We start from the raw sequence: 19,862 nt of genomic DNA on the forward strand, positions 1-19,862 counted from the left end.
GAGTATTCTATCAATAGTGGTGCAGCATACACTTGTAACTCTAGTAAGGGAATTTGTAAGTGGGAGCAGGTTCTGTGAAAAGCTATGTGGTTGAATGAATTCCATCATAACGCAAATGAGAATACGCATAAATTAGATGTTCATCCGTAAAACTCTTAGGCTGTAGAGACACTTTCAGTCGAAGTAAATGAGTCAAACAAAGCCAAACGTCCCACAAACATTTGCTTCATTAGCTAATAAATTAATGTTTTCGTCAGATATGTTTTAGTTTCTTCTCATTTGACTTACTAAAATAAAAACTGGTAGTGCGGCCCACAGGGAAATCCCACTACCAAAAATCTGGACCGCCTGCCGAGAAGTTGGTCAGACGTGGCACAATTCAGTATAATGTGATAATGAGGGGGGGGGGGGGGGGGCGTACTGTCGCAGCAGCGTGCACTTGGACTATAATGTGACGACAGTAGAGATACGTTGTGGATCGAAGAAGCTTGTGTTCAGTTTTACAGTGTCCCCCGATTTTTCACTCTGTTGGAAAATCTAGCACTCTGAATCAGTTCAGATGCAGACTGCGTATCTCTACTATGTAGCCCTATCTTCATACATGACATCAAAGATGTTCACTTGCTCAGATGATACAGTATAGTGTATATACCCAGTTACCCACTCGGCGGAGATTTGAAGCTGTTGGTAGTCGTACGTGTATAATTTTGAAATGACAGCAGCTAAGGTTAGTGAGATTGAGATGAAAATATTGTAATTTGCCTTGCCAACGTTCCTGTATGTGTTTGCTTGCCGAAGATCTTCAGGACATCACAGTTTTTGTAAATTCTGGTTGTGACGGTGAAAATTTTAAAACTGTAAAGCATCCCGAAATTTCGGGTGTGCTTTTGTTATCTGTGTTATAAAGAATCGGAAAACCACATTTCAAGTACAAATGGAGGCAACCACGGAAGCTTTATAGATTACGATTGACAGGCAAAACGTGAAGTGCTGAATCACGGGTGCAACACTGCCATACATATTAAGCCGATACGTCCGTCTGATAATGCTTAGTATTACGTCTCACGGCAGCCTATTGTACGAGTTCCTTATACAACCTAGTACATACTGTTCTGGGGAAATTTATGTCGTTAGATCTGAAGGATCGCTAAAGTGCGTTTCCCAAAGGAAAGCTCCTGTTTGTTAACGAGTTTTGTTCTTGGCCATTTTATGAAGTAGACAGCTGCAACTGTGTGTGCATGTATATAATTTTCAGTACCACTTTCTTTAATTGAAGCCATGTCTAAAATTTCAAATCATTTTGACATGTTAGCGTAAAATCAAAAATTCACAGACGATACACAAACGTGCCTTTAACAAACAAAGATTTACGTAATACTGAAATGAAATTCGTTCAGTAGTTGACTGTATGCCGGCTGTGAATACGTAGTCATTTGGAACTTTATCAGAAAAACTCAATTAAAGAAAATCGCCGTTAGATGCTATTTACGAAATAGTCTCATTATTTCATCCTTCTGTTAAACACTTTTGTTTCTTTTTCTTTGTAGTACCTATAGTGATTTTACTTGTAAAAAAGACATTGTAAAATTTAAAAAAATGTTACACTGTGTGTACTGTATCTGTAATTGCTTATTTTATTAGGCATTGTACATTTATAAGTTCAACTCAGTCTTCAGAGTTGCAGCTGAGTACTGAGGTACTTTCTTTGTGATGTGACCAAAGAGGTATCTCCTTCTGAATGTTGCTGCTGTCTTGAATATTATACAGTATATTCAAGAAAGTGGCAACATTCATGATTGTGTACTTTGTGTTGACATGACAATGATAGTCCTTAAATACTAAACTGTGACATTGACTGATAAAATTAGCTATTGAAAGAACTGTAGATGAATAATTATTTTTATTTTATCTTGGTTTCTACTGTGAACAGATTTAAACTTCCCATTGAGAAAAAAATTGTGCACATCACTTTAACCTTCTAGTCTTGCTGTCTTGAATATGTCATTCTAATAGAACAAAAATGGAATGTAACCCTTATCATACACAAAGTAACAGCCGATTCTTCTAATCTTCAGCCAGCCTTATCATCATCATTATTGTTGTCTTGGTCTGTGCATTACAACAGTTTTTCTTACAGGCTTGCAGTTAATTAAATGATTTTTTCGTGTTGAGCTAGGGTATGTGCAGCAATGCACGAATAGCTGGAAATTTAATTTTCTGTTTCACCTTTTACAGGATTAAGATATTTAATATTTGAAGGGATGTTTGTATAGTGTAGTTTTGAAATTCTTCTTGACAAACTCCGTAGGTGTCTCGAGGGTGCTGGGTACATAAAATTGAGTGGAATCTGTCAAGAGACAAGTTGGTTTTGTTCTACAGGAACAAAGAAGTAGAACAATGTATACACCCCTCCTGCATCTGTCTGGTGAAAGGGCAATAGTAATTTATTGTAACTCCAGTAACGACAGATTTTTAAATGTGTTTGTGGTAATACAGTGCTATTGTCCATGAGAGATACCAGCCTTTGTGTATCACATTATTCATTTAGCGTATCTTCTTTCATAAAAGGACTGATGTTTCACATCTTGTGAAACATAGTTCAGTAACATGTTGTAGGCATTTGTTACGGGAACATAGAATCATCATATACAAATATATTTGGTTAATGGTTAGTACCCACTTGAATATTCATTGCCACAATTAATTAAAATAAACAGCTTCATATAGCTTATCTATGTTATTGCCTGCTGTTGTAATTTTGAGAGGCATTTGACCCACTGATTAGTTTTATATTGTTAATCTTGTAACATTTCCTCTCCAAGGGAAGGAGATTGTTATTTACTCAAGTTACAACTTTTGATCAGAAAGGAGGACAAACATGACAGAAAAATAAACATCAGTTTGGTGTTGCATGATGGTTTTCTTTAAACTCCTGTTTTTGTTGTATATTAACATAAATTTGGTGAAAAATATAGCTACAGCGTAGTGGCACAGGCAACACAGTGTTGTTTAGTGGTCATCCATCCATCCCTCCCTCCCTCCGCTGCCCCACACCCCCAAAAATGATTTGGGGGGTGGGGGCTGTTAATGCCTTAAATGCTGCCCATGTTGCTCTCAGTGAACTTAGACTTGGGTTAGATAAGTAAACTGGAATGTATGCTGATGGAACTTCCGGACTTAAATTCGTTAAATGTGGTGTGTCTTAAGGATCAGTGCTTGTCCCACTACTTGCCATTTTATGTGAAAGTAGGTAGATATGCTGTCATGTATACTGATGCCACTTCATTTGTTATTTGTAGTATTTCAACAGACAACTTACAAATGTAAGCTATTCTAAATATGAAAACTACGTAGAAACCATTACTTCATTGAAAATAATCTTTTTATAAATTCTAGCAAAACCATCATATGCAAACATGCAAGCTAAACACCAACTTGAACAATGTTACTATCAGGTTTACAGGCTTGGATCTAAAAAGGACTGGAAGTTATAGATTCCTGGTTGCGATGGTGAATGAGTACTGGACATGGGAGAATCGCATAAGTAGCATCTGTTGTGAAATGATTTCAGGCATTTTTCTGATAACAATGATGACAATAAATACACACACTACTAACAGTGTACTATGATCTAGTCCATTCACAACTATCATATGGTATCCTGGTCTGGGGAAATGCTGGATATGTGCACATACAAGGATTACTGCAACCACAAAAGAAAGAAGTATAGCAAAATTATCTTCTAGATATTCTTGAAAATATAAATTCGGGCAACTAAAACTATTAAGAGTATTATACTTATAATAATAATACATGCGCAGTGGGCAGCATAAAAGTGTCTAGTATAATATTTATATTTATAAGGCTGATGTTGAATAGACCCTTGTTAACAAAAAGAACTGCCGATCACAGAAAAACTGGAAACCATGATTTTGATGTATCAGTCAGTTGCTGACATATTTCTGCTCATGCGCATCTTCCACATGCTCTGTCTTGAGTACTTCCCTGTGTCATGTTAGAGTGGGTGAGTGAGAGGAGCAGATGTGTTTAGTGACCAGTGGAAAACACCGCACAATGCTGGTCACAATAAAATGGGTGTTCATTGTCAAGTGTTATGCGAAGGACAATTTGTTAAAGTGTGTATGAAAATCTTTGCAATAAAATTTGAGAGTGGAAGTGTTTTGACAAAACTTACCAGTAAAATGGCACAAAACGGGCTCTGTAGTGAGTAAAAACCATGGGACCTTCATCTGTACCCTTACAAATGTACTGTCTTGCACGAATTAAAAGTGTCTAGCTGAACTTTCATATTTGAGTTCTGCCAGTAATATCTGAATGAAGGGAATCGGGACTTTTGGTTCCTCAGTGTTTCATTTCTTGAAATGAGGCCTGGTTTATCGTGTCAGGGTATGTAAACTCGGAACATGCATCAGAAAATCCCCATCAGTACTTTGAAGAGCTGTTGCATAATCTCAGGCTTAGTGCAGTTCTCTTACCAAATTTAATGCTGACCGGTATGTCCAGAAATGTAAACCACATGTAAATCAACTTGCAGAAGACAAACGACAGATAGTACGGATATTTTCAGCAAGATGAAGCAATAGCACACACTGCCTTGATGACCTTGTTAAAAGTGCACAAGGTGTTTGGTGAGGAGAGGACAATTGGCAGAGGCAATGCAACCAGCTGGACACACAGATTGCCTGAGCTCTCTGCATATGATGTTCATCTCTGGGGCAAATTGAAGGGTATGGACTGTATTGTACTCAAATAATTCTTACACGCTAAAAGTGCTATAGCAGAACATTGAAAACTCTATTACTCAGGCAGAACTTTTATACGTCTCACAGTATAGTAAATTGAGTACAATGCTGCATCGATGTCAATGGAGGCCATTTCCAGCAATCTTTTGTGATGTTCATTAACGAAGATCAGTCCCGTGTCAGTCTTCTTGTAAATATATATTGGGCCAGTTTTATTTGCTGACTATGCATGTGAAACAATTGCTTATGCAAAAATTAACCATGCTGTATTGTTGAACAAGTGATCCATGGTTATAACACAAAAAGTAAAAATGATTATAACATTGAAGGAAATTGGCTCAAATTAACTGAAAATAGCCTGTAATTACAGGATGTTTTCTATACAACAGTTTGTTAAATTATATAGAGATGATAGAAGATACAGGTATTTTCAAAAGTAAATTAAAATGTTACTTGGTTACAATTTGTCCGTACAGTGTTGCAAAATATTTTAAATGTAAAAATTGAAGTAGGACGTTTGTATGAATTTGTACAAATATTTTTAAAAAATTCAGATAGAATCAGTTGACTATAATCATTGTTATTAAGCAATTATTTTAAGAGGTGTGCCATGCGTTTTAGGTCCATGAAACATGCTAAAAAAAATCTGTGTATAAATGTGCTTTTAGGTGCTTATGTTAAGAGAATCATTCATTTCATTGGTAAATTCATGTAACAGTGTAGGAACTTTTAAAATTCATGTAAATGTGTGTCCAATGCTGTTGCATAGAATAAACCATTAGCAAGTTACTGAATGATATGTATATTTTGCAAAAGGAGTTTTGAATTGTTATCCATATTGGTGTCATTGTTCTAGTTTCCTATCTCTACACCTAAACCTTACTCTTGCACAGAAAATAGCAAATTATGTAGTAGTAAAAGTAAATTATAGGTGGTGGTAGATGTGGATAATAAATGTTTCAAGAACAGATTGAAATCATTCCTGCCTTATGAGACAGTGGTAGCAACAATTATCGCCAATGTACAAAAGAGAAACTAAAATAAAGATAACTAGAAAGAGGTATACGTGTAGTATACTAGATAAAGAGGCAGTAGTGACATAGGTCAAGTAGAGACTTGACAAACATTTAACTCTGGGCAAGAGCATGTAGAGGAATTCTGGCTGAAGTTTAGAGGAATAATTGACTAAGAACTGCTCATGATGGATCTCTTCATGGTATAAAGTCAAAATTTGACATTTTGATCTTCGTGTGCAATAATCACCATACACTCCAAAATTACAATTTCAAGCATAATTATTGCCCTAGTCATAAAGTAAATTTCAGGCTTCCAATGCAAAGATTAAAACCTTATGTCCATACACCACCATATAAAGGCCTAAATATTTTAGGCAAACTAAAAGGCAGGAATATATTTAACTTGAAGCTCATGTCTTGGAAATGACAGCTGGACAACCTTTTAGTAGGTGTGTGCTACTGTTCCATAGCATGAATTATTTAGAACAGTTTGAACAAAAATACATTTCTATGTTCATTTTTTAAATGTTTTGTTTGTTTTATACAATAAAGCTTGAAAAAAAATTAACTCTTTGTTTTATTGTATTAATAATTTGCTCCTATATAACAAATATAAATGTAAATAGTGTGGTAGTAATTTATATAAACTAATTACAAAGTTTTCATTATTTTTTAAAAATCCATTTAGTCTTTTGTATAAAAATGGCGTAAGATGAAAAATCTTGATGTGTGTCTTGTGAAACAACTAATATGATTTTATCATTGTACCTTGTCAGGTAGATTACATTTACTGCAAAGAAACTTCTAAAGGAACAGCAAGTACTGCATAATAGATGTAAAACAAAGTATAGGAGTATAGACAGACAGATGTTAAATGACCAATTTTGGGTTTTAAAATGCATAAAGTTTCCAATGGCTACCATAGCAGAATATTATAGAAGGATCTCACACAAAATCGAAAATTGTTGCCATATGTAAAGGCTTTCAGTTGCACCAAAGTTAGTTTGAAGACTTGTATAACTTACACATGAACTGAAACTGATGGTATCTTTAGAAAGAAGACTCAGAGTACTGTGCCATTTTGATTCCCACAACACTGCAGTGATAAGCAATATAAATACTAGGGTCAGTAGCAATGAACAACAGCTGAAATCACTAAAATTGAACAAAGCCTCAGGCCCCATTGGAATCACTATCAGATTCTATGTAGGATTTGTGGGGCTGGCATAGTAAATGAGTCTTTCAGTTCAGATACTTTTCCAGAGGGTCTAAGGTGCACATAAGTTGTGTCTTTACTAAAGAAAGATAATGTAGAAAATTTTGAAAACTGTAGGCCAATTTCCAACTCTCAGCATTTTGAAAAGTAATAGATTCAGCAATGAAAGAGAAACTAATGAGTTACTTGAATAAATACAGCCTTCTTAAAATGAAGCACAGTTTGCTTTCTGAGGCAGCAGAAGTACAGTATTGGCCATAATAGTTTACAAAAGTAATACTTGAAGCTCTAAGCAGAGATGCTTGACTTAAATTATATTTTTAGACCTGTCAAAGGTTTTAGACACTGTTAACCATAAAACACTACTAACTAGATACAACAGATATAAGAGAATATGTGGTTCCAGTCATTCCTGATAATTATGTGTTAAGGAGATAGAGAGAGAGCGAGAGCGAGCGAGCACTCCCACACTTCAGATAATGCTAAATTTTTAGTGAAACAGTTATCACACTCAAAACATATTAAAATAAGCATTCATTGTGGTAGTATACTAGAACCAATCCTATTTTTAATATATGGTGTGTCATTGACTATCCAGACAGTACAGGATATGTCATGGAGAAAAAATTCTCTTTGTGATGATAGCAACATTATTCATTCCTTCACAGTAGGAAATGGTTTCAAAATATACTTAATAGTCTTGTAGGGGCATTTCATGACAAGCTAAAAGTATTAAGAGCTAAGTTAATTTTCTAGGATGAGTGTTAATTTATTTTTCTGACACTTAAGACTTGAAGTTATTGATCTTGACCAATAGTAAGTAATAAAGGAAAACAGTTGTTACAAGTAAAATATTTTAGTTTTACGTACCATTTGAGTACTAATTTCTTATCTATCCTCTGCCATGTTGAGTCTTAGTGATTTTTTTTTTGCCGTCTGGGTGACTCCTTTTGTACAAAATTTTTTTATGCCCTACTACTATCAGTTCTTCTGACTCCATAGCAATTAGGAGGAGAATGTACCAGCTGTGTTTCATAGGAAGCAGGAAACTGTCCCACCACCACAAGCCCAACATAGCCAAATGCAGGTAACTAGGGTATGTAACTGGTATGCACACACTAGCATTAGAAATCAGATGACAGAACAATGGTGTGCTGCCTGTATCCCTGGTCTAAGAGCTTATAATGGCAAGCATACCCTACCAGATGCTCTTGTCAATGCCTCAGTCTTAATAGGTGAGGTTTCCCATGCTGCTGCAGATATACTGTCAGCTATGGTCAGCACCTGATACCTGTTGCATAGGCTTAAGGGGCCAGCCATACAATGCTACTCGCATTCACCTTATGCCTGGAGATTCACGATCCCTCCTCTATTTGCCTTTTATCTGTGTCCATCCAGTTGGCACATTGGAAGTAACATCGGGGATCCCTCGCAATGCCAGAGCCATCAGATGTAAGGCAGCATTCATTGCATGTGTCCCTGTTGCTGCTGCAGCTCAAGACAGTGCCTGAAGTCTGTTGACAGGCAACTAATATAACTTCCTTCTTTTTCCAGACAGCATCCAGTTTCCATGTCTCTGTGCACAACAAGCACAGTTCCTATCCATTTTCCACTATGTGCAACTGAATCACAAAGTGAACAGAGCAATTGTATCTGATCCACCAGATTCAATGAAGCTACTACATGAGAGTTCATTCTCAAAAATTGGTGCTGCAGCTAACTCAAAACTACACTTTAGAAGTATTAAGGACAAGGAATGAAAACAAGAATGGGCCATGGCCTCTTGTAGATAAGGATAACACTATGTTCTTTTTGTGAAAGCAAAATTTAAATCAATGAATAAGCACAAACACTGAGCATTACTGCTCCATATACTGTCAAACATTCAAAGAATTATTTAATCTGTGAGAATTTATCAAAATGTTACAGGTCACCAAAGACTTTGTTGGTTTAGAATAGTGCTATTATAATTTTAAAAAAGTTCAGAAGTGATTCAATCAGTATGCTCACACTTGTTTTCTGTATTCAATAACAACATTGTGGATTCGTCATTTTTAAAAGGGAGTACAAAATTTCATAGTCAAAGTTGGTTGTTGGGAGCAGTCTGCTCGCCTCCTCCCTCTCTCACCTCCCAATTTTCTTCCCACTGTGTTCTAGCTTGTCATTGCTGTGAATTAAAAGACAAAAACTGTAGTACTGCAGTATCCTAACAGAACAGCTGGGAGTTTTTTTTTTTCCACTTAACAATTTCTGTAAATTTGGGGAGGGGATTGTGCTCACTGTGTTGAGAAGCTGTGAGAGCTATACTTGGAGAACTTGGTTAAATAATATCTGACTTCAGATTTCACAAACCCAAAGCTCATGAGCAGTGACTAGGCCAGCACTACCAATCCTCTGCAATTATAAACTCTGTGTTTGCTTCAGCAAGCAGTATTTGGTGGGAGAGTGCAATGCTGTCTTCAGCAATAAGTGGTATATTGAGTTAACAGCTCAAATTGCAGAGGAGGAGATGACAACCCCAGTCTCACAATACTGTGTAATTTGTGCTATTGGAATACCAGTTACAGTGGTTGGCATTAGTCCCCCTGTTGCTGCACTTATTGTCTTGTATATAATTGAGAGTTCTCATGTTCTTCAATGAGCATTGTGACCATAACATTGTCCTTTCTATTTTCCTATGTTTGAGTAGCCTTTGCTGTTACTAATTTTGGGATATTGATTGCCCAGTGCCACATCCTCTTCTCAAAAGGACAGCTACTATCCAGGTAGCCTTTGACATGGTAGAGTGATGCTTGTGGGAAGAACCTCAAATTGGACTGAGTGGCATCAAGGCAGATGATTCACAATGAAATGGATCAAACTCACCCATACCGGTGGCTGTGCCAACAAGGCCAGATAGAAAACAAGATTTGAATGCAGAGGCTTACAACCCCATGTCATTTCCGTCTTTTGCCACACCATGGGATGAGAGTCAGACAGGCGACATTAGTGGTGGACAGTTTGTCCAATTCTTGGTGTGCTTTAGAACTGACAGAATATTTCGCAACAACAAAGCCACTGTTTTTCATTGAATTTATTAAGTACCATTTCGGAGAAGTTGCTGCAATACAGATGATGAGAAATCTATCTTTGTTGATCAAAACTTTGAGTGCTAACCAATCACGTCAATATAAATGGTCTAGTAAAATACATTGGAAGCTCTTTAAGGTTGTTTACAGATGATGCATTTGTCTATAAGAAGGTAGCAATGCCAAAAGACAGTAATGCTTTGCAGAAAGACTTAGACAGGGCTGATGAGTGCAGGGATGGCCATTGACCCTGAACATAAATAAATGTAACATACTGAATGTACACAGGAAACAAAATCCACTACCACACGATAACACTTTTTTCCTTTTTTTTTCCAGGATAAATTTTCAGTCATCAGTTGTCGAAACTGATAAAACATAATAAAATTTATTTGCAACTGATACTGAAAATTTATCCTGAAAAGTTACTGATAAATTGCAGCCATGAATAAAATAATAAAACTAAATTATTGATGACAAATTGCTGGAGACAGTAACCACATTAAAATATCTAGGAGTATCTATCTGTAGCAACCTTAAGTGGAATGAGCACATAGAAGAAATAGGAAAAGCAGATGCCAGAGTAAGATTCAGAGGAAGAATCTTAAGGAAATGTAATTCATTCACTAAAGAAGTGGCTCACAAGGCACTTGTTCGATTGGTTCATGAGTATTGTTCATCAATGTGGGACCTTTACCAGATAGGACTGATAGAAGAGAGAGAAAAGATCCAACGAAGAGTGGCACATTTCATCATGGGATCTTCTGCTTGACACAAGAGTATTACAGAGATGATCAAAAACTTTAATGGGAGACAGTATAAGAAGAGGCAGTGTGCATCACTGAGCAGCTCACAATTGAAATTTCAAGAGTATTTTCTGGAAAGAATCAGACAACATATTACCTCCTCCCACATATGTCTCGTGAAGTGATCATTACAAGAAAATTTGACAAATTAGAGATAAGATACAGGCTTATTGGCAATCATTCTTTCCACATACCTTTTGTGAATAGAACACCGGAGGGTGGGGGGATCAGTTAGTGGTACCAGAAGTACCTTCTGCCATACACAGGCAGGTGGTTTGTGGAGTAATGAGTAGATGTAGATGTAGGCACAGGCACTTAAGACCTGTGACAAGCTCAGAGATTTACCAGTTACCATCTCTCCTCATAACAAATTCAACAGGATTCAAGGTGTCGTCTTCCATCGGGACCTAATGCTACAAACAGATGAAGAACTGCCTAGAGTCCATTTTGTTCATCACATCCGGAGAGTACCTAAGGATAAGGGGGACAGTGAAGTGTTCACCCTGGTCTTTGATGGAAATGTTTTACCTGGGAAAGTTAAAGTGAGAGTTTATAGAGGGCTTCAGTGCCAAAAGCAAGGAAACATATCATCCCACTGTACTAATGAGGCTACTGGCAGGACAATACACAAGGGCAGCCCTTGCGAACAACCACCTATATATGTAAACTGCCCAGAACACCGCCCCCTCATTTGCCGACATGTTCAGATTTCAAGAGGGAGAAGAAAATGCAGGAATATAAAACACTTGACTGGCTGTTTTATCAAGGTGCTAATAAAAAGTTTGAATGACTCCACCCAATCGATATGATGTCAAACCTTGCAAACATTGTATCAAAACTAACACTTAGCCTGATAAGGTCTCAAACTTAAACTCCTGACTCTCTAGTCACAAATTAGTGCCAGTTTTTCTGTCAAGGGAAGGGGCACTAGCTCTCTAGATCCCCACACCCACAGCACCAGTGGTAACCACCCCACCCCATTGGTGCAGCTGGAGTTGCCGCATCCTCTTCTGGCATCAACAGGGAAGAGGGTAACTGCCAACGTGTTCCCCTCTAAGGACGAAGCAGACGAGCAGTCTCCCACTACCCACTGACTGACACAGCCACAGACTGTGGGTCATAGAAAAGAACGGTCCTTCTCTGTCCCAGAAGTCAAGACAGGAAAATCCTCACAGGGACAGGAAGGTTAAATCTAATTCTAATGCTTCAGTCAATCTGGCCCCATCACCCTTGAGGTTGAGCCTGTGAATACTGATGAAGAATTGCACATTCCAATGGGGTATAACTCTGCAGCAAAGTAGTTCATATTCCCATTTCTCCTGCGCTGCTTTTTCAGACCACAATCTGATGTTTTTTCAATGGAACTGTAACAGCTACCATAGCCACCTGGCAGAATTCTGTAAATTAACTTACTCTGCAGTTGGCACTTCAGGAGAGAGAGAGTTCTTATAAACCCAACACCCTACTACAAAAAATTCCAGATTACACTACATATTCCATTAATGCTGAGAGGGCATCTGGAGGAGTCTGCACACTCATTCGATCTGACACTTTCAGTTAACAGGTGCCATTAACTACTGTGTTAGAAGCTGTAGCTGTTTATCTGTCTATCAGTTAGGGTAACGGTATGTAACATCTATCCATCCCCAGACAGGTCTATACCATATCATGAGATGGCGGAGATAGTGCATGCACCAGCTGCCTATACCCTTCCTCCTACTTGGGGGACTTCAGTACCTACTATCCTCTGTGGGGCAGCCAAACCCTGTCTAGCAGGGACCAAGCAATAGAGAAATTAATTTCGGATCTCAAAAATTGGAAGTCTGTGTGCTTAACACTGGAGCTGCAATGCACTTCAGTACGGCCCATGGAAAAAGACGCGGCCATCCAGAATGACCTCTGTGACAGCAACCACTTTCATATTACTCTCTTTCTTGACTCATTGACCAATGGAGCATGCACCACTTTGGAAAGCCAACTGACAAGCTTTCACTTCCCAAGCAACTTCTGAAACCAGTCAAGGTGAGGATATCAAATGAGAGGTACAAGGTGCTATTGACACAATAGTACAAGCTGTGTAAGAAATGATAACCTATTCTTTGGGCTCTTCCCATTAGACACCACTGCCATGGTGGCTGGAGCTATCAGAGAGCATCGCAGGTCACTTCGACGATACAAGCACTCTCCCTGCGTGGAACATTTAATAGCATTCAAGAGATTCAAGCAAAGGCTTGGTTTTCAATAAAGAAGAGAGGTAAGAAGTGTTGGAAACAGTATGTATCATCTATGGGAGCGCACACCCCACTGTCTCAAGTATGGACTAAACTCCCACCATCCACAGTTGTTGCTGGCATCTCCCTCAATGACGACGTATGTACTGATCCCACGATTATTGCTGACCCGGAAAAGCCTGGGGCAGCAAAACTTCTTATCTGTCCATGCAGAAGGCTTTGAATAGTGCAGTGTTCCATTTAGTGAATGGGAGTTTGGAGCACTTTAGCAGCATTATTAAACAAGTGCATAAACACCTTAGCAACAACAGCGTAAAACACATCCTCAGGTTTTGAAATTGTATTTAGTGGGAAGGGGACGTCCCTCCCAGTGATGGGAGAGTATTATTATTCCCACCCTGAAACCGGTAAAGACCTCCAATTTTGAGTAATTATTGACCAATCTCTCTAAAAAATATACTGTGTAAATTATTAGAAAGAATGGTCAACCGATGAGTGTGTTGGTGCTTGGAAACCAGAAGACATATATCACAATTTCAGACTTGCTTTTGGGTATTCCGGCCCACCACAGACCAACTGGTTCATCAGGAATCTGCAGGGCACAATGCTTTAACGAATCAACAACACTTAATTGCTGTGTTGTTTGACCTACAGAAGGTGTACGATGGTATCACACCCTGTCTACACTGCATGAGTAGGGCTTCCGTTGCTGTTCACTGATTTTTACACAGAACTTCCTATCCCTCTGGCAATTTGGAGTCCAGATAGGTTTAACTCTCATCAACCAATATGTACAGGAAACTGGCATCCCTCAGGGATCATTTCTGAGCATAATCTCTTTGCCATTGCTATCAATGATATTGTGACTCCAGTGGGATACCTCACCATTACTGCGTGTGGACAACCTTTGCCTTTTAACAGTTCTCCATCATTGTGCACCACAGAGTACCAACTACAGGTCACCTTATAGAAAGTATGTAATTGGGCCCTTAATCATGGATATCAATCCCATGTGAAAACTCACATCATGCACTTTTGTTGGCACCGGACTGTGCATTCCCACCTGGAACTTTACTTTGGCATTCAGGAGGGCAACAATTCAATCCAGCGTCTGGCCATCCTGATTTAGGTTTTCCATGATTTCCATTTCCATCAATCACTCCAGGCAAATGCTCTGAAAGGGCACGGCCAACTTCCTTCCCCATCCTTCCCTAATCCGATGAGACCGATGACTTCACTGTCTGGTCTCCTTCCCCAAACAACCAAACCCCCTGTATGCCAGCTCAAGACAAATTACTTGAAGAAGCGTAATAACATCAGATTTCACAGCACCAAGTTCTGGAATATAGTCTGCACAATTCTTCTGTGATTTTGTAAAGCTTTAATTTTTATCCCAGCTGGACTATAGATGTGTTGCCTAAGAGTCAGCAGCACCACCAGTACTGAGCTTGTTAGACCTAGTCAACTACAGTGGTGTGCAATAGGCAACTGGAGCCTTCCGGAAGGGTGCTGTAGACAGCCTCCTGGTGAACTACGCAGTCACAATCTGTCATATGCCTACCCTTCCATGTTACTTGATCATGTTTCACAACAAACTGTTCAAACTGTGTATCAATCGTGCATAAATAGGTAGACCAGCTGTGGATACCTTTGGGAAATTTAGGCAAGGACTGCCGACTGCCCTCTCTTGTCTGTTTTCACAGTTTCCTGTCAGCACCCCTGTTGTGTGCAACCATTCCTATAATTCAATTATGATAACAACTGTGACTCAAATTTTGAAATCCTGGGACATGTGATGGCAGGCTACTTCAACCCTCAACGAGCAGAGAACAGTCACAGGGAGCACCAGGGCATGGCATACTTCTCTTCAGGACTGTTTTAAAGATGCCATCATACTGTGCTGGTAGCATATTGGCTATACCAGACTTACCCATGAGTTCCTTTCATGTGAGGAGGACTCCCCTCAATGCAGCTGTGGTAATCATCTCATGGTCACCCATATTGTCGCAGTGTGTGCCCCAATGGCTAATCCGAGATGAGCAATCAACTTGTCTACCTCAATACATCAGATGATAGGTTAGCATTTACCTAATTCATGTATTTCCTGAGGAAATGAGGATTGTATAATAAAGTTTAATGAACCCCCATGCCCAGTGTAAGGCGGTTGTGAGGGGGGTGGGGGTATCTCTCACTGGAGCCTGTGCCCCTGACTGGCTTCAGGCAGCTTCCTCCTTCTGCAGTGTCATGCATTTTTAAACTCCTGTGTACATGTTTTATTTATTGAACTGTGTAAGCTAATTAGCTCTCTAGTCTGTACAGTCTGCATTTTCTCACTCCATTTTAGTTTCTCGCCCCATTTTTAGTTTTACTGATTATGGTGACGCTTTTTGGTGTATCCCTCAGTGACCAGCTACAGTTTTTACTTTCTGACTAAATTCACTGTCACATACATTTTCAACCAAGATACATGGCCACAGACCTTGAAGCTGCCAATGCTTGTTTTCTTGTGTAATATCTTTTTATGTGATTTTTCTGTGAATCGAGTGAGTGCTAACAAAGTAGTTTAGTACCTTTCAACCCACAACAACAACAATAATAATAATAATAACAATAATAACCATAATAACCATCACCATCACAGCAGCTGGCACGACACACTGAATCATGTGTTCTGTAGATGGAAAAAATTGTGCCCTTTGAATCAGTCAGTCATTAGTTGATGTAGCTCTGAAATAAAGCTGTTATCTATTGCACTCCAGTTGTGGAAATCTTATAATTCTATTTTCCTGTCAAGAAAGCCTTTGGTATTCCAGTTTGAACAGGCAGCTTCCATAATAGTAAACAAATATATCACAGACTATACCCTTATTGTTTCTAGACACATTCACATTATATGATTACCATAATAAATGGTTCAACCATATGTAGGCCATCTTCAGATTCTACAACTGGAAATGAAAAGTCAACCATAAAATTTGTAAAACTTTTGTCCAGTTCTGTTTGTAAGTAATGTAAAGTAAATGGCACTTACGATGTATAGGTATGAATCACGTGTATTTTGGCTTTTGCTTTATATTGCTTAAAAATAAAACTTACAAAACTTTTATATAACTTAATGTAGATTTCTTTCTTCTTATCCTGTTGTTGAATCTGAAGATGGACAAAAACCTGTTAAGATTGTATCATATTATGTGATTTTATCTGACATCAACAAATCAGTAGAAACGTATAATATGTGAATCACAATTTTTCTTAGACAGAATGTCATTTTTTCCAAAATTTCACAAACTGATTGAACTGTGGTGATAGATTCACATGCTCTGATGATAGTTGTAGATTCTGCAGAAATCTATCTCTCTCTCTCTCTCTCTCTCTCTCTCTCTCTCTCTCTCTCTCTCTCTCTCTGTGTGTGTGTGTGTGTGTGTGTGTGTGTGTGTGTGTGTGTGTGTGTGTGTGTGTGTGTGTGTGTGGGGGGGGGGGGGGGTTCATTAGCACTCTTAGCAAAGTTGAGCATCAATGATGAAAGACAGAGTGCAAATCCTGGCAAGAAAATGCTTTATTTACTCCCCCCCCCCCCCCCTCTCTCTCTCTCTCTCTCTCTCTCTCTCTGATATCAAGATATACAATAAGGGCATGCTGAAAAGTAATACTTCCAAATTTTTTAAAGAGTTTCAAATAAAACACATTATTAACATTCTGCACCTTTATTCTTCTTGTCTATGTATTTATTTCTCAACATAATCACGACGACCGCATTGCTGCCAACAGGAGACCAGTTTGTTGATACTGTCACTGTAGAATGTTTAATTTTGGAAGTGGAGCCACAACCACACCTCTGCTTGCACTGCTTCATCACTCTCAAAGCGAAGTCTTCCAAGGTGTTCTTTAAGTTTTGGAAACAGATGAAAATCAGATGGTGTCAAGTCAGGGCTGTAGGGAAGATGATTGATAGTGGTGAACTCAAGACACTGGTTTGTTGCAGGTATTGCAGGACTCGTGTGTGTGGTCTGGCATTGTCACGCTGAAGGAGAGGGTGCTCCGTGTGTGGACGGCTCTTCAAATTTGAAACTTGATTACAGCACACTGTTTCTCACGCACCAGCATAGTTACACATTGCCATGTCATATGCTACAATTTGGAGCCCTGTAGCGGCAGAGGGTTGCAAATATGTAGACATGAAAAATAATAGTGATGTAGAACGTTAATAACATCCGTTTTATTCAAAAAGTGTGGAGTTTTCACATAAATAATTTGGGGGCATTACTTTTCAGCACACCTTCGTATTTACAACCACCTGTCTAATGGAGTAAAAATAAACCTAATTCTCAATGTAGTTTAGCAGAGGACATTGGTTTCTAATTGTGAATGTGACAGTGTGGGTTGTGTACACTGTTTAGTCAGTCAACATGCCTTAAAGGATCATTTCAAGCTTAGATAGTGCACTTTGCCACTTTGACAAGAAGTGTTCTCAGCATGGGAGCTTGCCCGGCAAATTGGCATTCACCAAAGTGACATCATTGGAACATTGAACTGCTGTCATTGTGAGACACAAATGGTTGATGAACTTAATTTTAATGGTCACCTGACTTCAGCAACACAACCTGATGACAGTTATCTGGAAATAATGGCTTGCAGATATGCCGAGGAGGGTGCATCACAACTGTGCTCTGCCATTTTAGAGGCAGTTGGGATGGCCGTGTTAATCCAGGCAGTATGCGAGCATCTTGCACAATCAGTTTGCTCTCCAGGCATCCATTATAAACAACAGTAAAATTTCCCAATGTGATGCTAAAGAAAATGGGCAAAGGAACATGTGGAAGGGAACCTGGATCGATTACATCAGTTCTTTTCATTTGTGGGTGCAGGTTTCGCCTGCCAGCTGACTATCATAGAAATATGTATGGAGATGGCACGTCTGTGGTTGGTTGGTTGGTTGGTTTGGTTTGGTTTGGTTTGGGCAAGGGGACCAGACAGCGAGGTCATTGGTCCCATCAGATTAAGGAAAGATGGGGAAGAAAGTTGGTTGTGCCCTTTAAAAGGAACCATCCCAGCATTTGCCTGAAGCAATTTAGGGAAATCATGGAAAACCTAAATCAGGATGACAGATGTGGGTTTGAACTGTTATCCTCCCAACTGTGAGTCCAGTGTGGTAAGCACTGCGCCACCTCACTAGGTCATGTCTCAGGCACGCAGTCCATGGTGTGGCTGGGAGGTGGCTCAGTCACATTTAAGATTAGTGTCCTACATGACGTAAAATGCATTGCCAAAACATTTTGTTTTTCATGCAAAATTTTCACTTAACAAAAAATGCCACGTAGCAGACAGGTCCTTTCAATCCCACAAACCAACCAACCAAAAAATGCCAACCAAGTAGATAAAGATGGATTACTTTCAAAAATTTTTTGTTGACTATTGTTTAAGAAATTTAATAGGTACATTTGTAACATTAAATTTAGAATTAGCTGATAGGAGACTAATTTAATTTAATGTAAATGCACAGTAAAAACGAAACCAAAGATATTGCATGAAAGAAGTTGTTTTCTTAAGAAACTGTTGAGTAAGTTCTTGTACTGCCTTTATATGAATTTTTCTAAATATCTCATGGTTTACCCTGCAGTTCCCTTAAGGGGCAATGAAAGATGCAAGTACACAGTGAGAAAAATATGAAGCCATTTTTGTTGCTGTTTATAGATAATTAATTAATTAAGTAGGAAGCAATTATATGAATAGAAGTTACTTATGTATGGATTTTTTATTTTATGCACAAATTAACTTATAACCAATTACAGAAATAGTTTTCAAAGTCTTTTGACTTGCGGGTGTTTTACTGTATATTTTGCAGGTAGAATTTGCAGTGCAAATGAAATGTGATTCATGTGTGGAGAAAATAAGGAAATGCTTGACCAATGTTGACGGTATTTCTAAGTTTGATGTGTCATTAAAGGATGAGTCTGTTGTTTTGGAAACAACCTTGCCAACCTCGGAGATTTTAGAAAAACTTGAATCAACTGGCTGTAGAGCTGTCCTGAAGGGTTATGGTGGTACGTATGACTGTAATTGTTAAATGTTGTAGGGTTACATTCTTGCCACTAATCAGGATCTGCAGTGATGGGGAAACCCACTGCTCAAATAGTAATGTGATAATGGCATCAATTAGTGAAAGGAATGGAAAATTTATTTGAAATGATTTAGAAGCAAGTGTTTTGGTTGCAGTTCTTTAGATTATTGATAGAGAACGAGTATACTTGCCAAGGAATCGCATTTGTGAGCTCTTCACCATTAATAAGTGAATATGATTGTGATTACGTGTAAGGATAGTGTGTGTACAGGGTGACAATTATTGAGCTGTATGAAATAAAATTGTCATAACTTCTAAACAGTTTGCGTTAGGACATCCAAACTGCATGGTTGACCTTAGGGCATGATGGGAATTATGTGCTATATGGTTTGGTTTAGTGCGAAGCCCACTCTCATTTGGATGGTTTGTCAGCAAGCAAAATTGGCACATTTGGGGGACTGAGACTCCACATTTTGCGATTGAGAAGTCTCATCACCCTCAATGGGTGTCACTTTAGTGTGCAATGTCCAGTCATAGAATAATCGCTGTGATATTCCTTGATGGCACAGTGAATATCGAACGGTACTTAAAGATTTTGGAAGATGATTTCATCCTCATTATCCAAAGTGACCCTCATTTCGACAAGATGTGGTTCATGCAAAACGGAGCTCAACCCTGTCAAAGCAGGAGTGTGAACTCTGGGG

The 19,862-nt window shown here is 38.6% G+C and overlaps 1 protein-coding gene across 1 annotated transcript in view; it reads left to right on the forward strand.

Annotated features, from left to right (window-relative positions):
- Nucleotides 1-591: 591 nt before the first annotated feature.
- The window catches only part of LOC126470055 (copper chaperone for superoxide dismutase), a 97,841-nt gene continuing 78,570 nt past the window's right edge, over nt 592-19,862 (forward strand). Inside the window, exons 1-2 of the mRNA XM_050097560.1 lie at nt 592-727; nt 18,943-19,141. Of these exons, the coding sequence (XP_049953517.1) occupies nt 713-727; nt 18,943-19,141 (214 nt within the window). The 5' untranslated portion in view covers nt 592-712. The remainder of the gene's footprint in view (nt 728-18,942; nt 19,142-19,862) is intronic.

This window comes from Schistocerca serialis, chromosome 3 (assembly GCF_023864345.2).
Source record: "Schistocerca serialis cubense isolate TAMUIC-IGC-003099 chromosome 3, iqSchSeri2.2, whole genome shotgun sequence".
Classification (NCBI taxonomy): Eukaryota; Metazoa; Arthropoda; class Insecta; order Orthoptera; family Acrididae; genus Schistocerca; species Schistocerca serialis.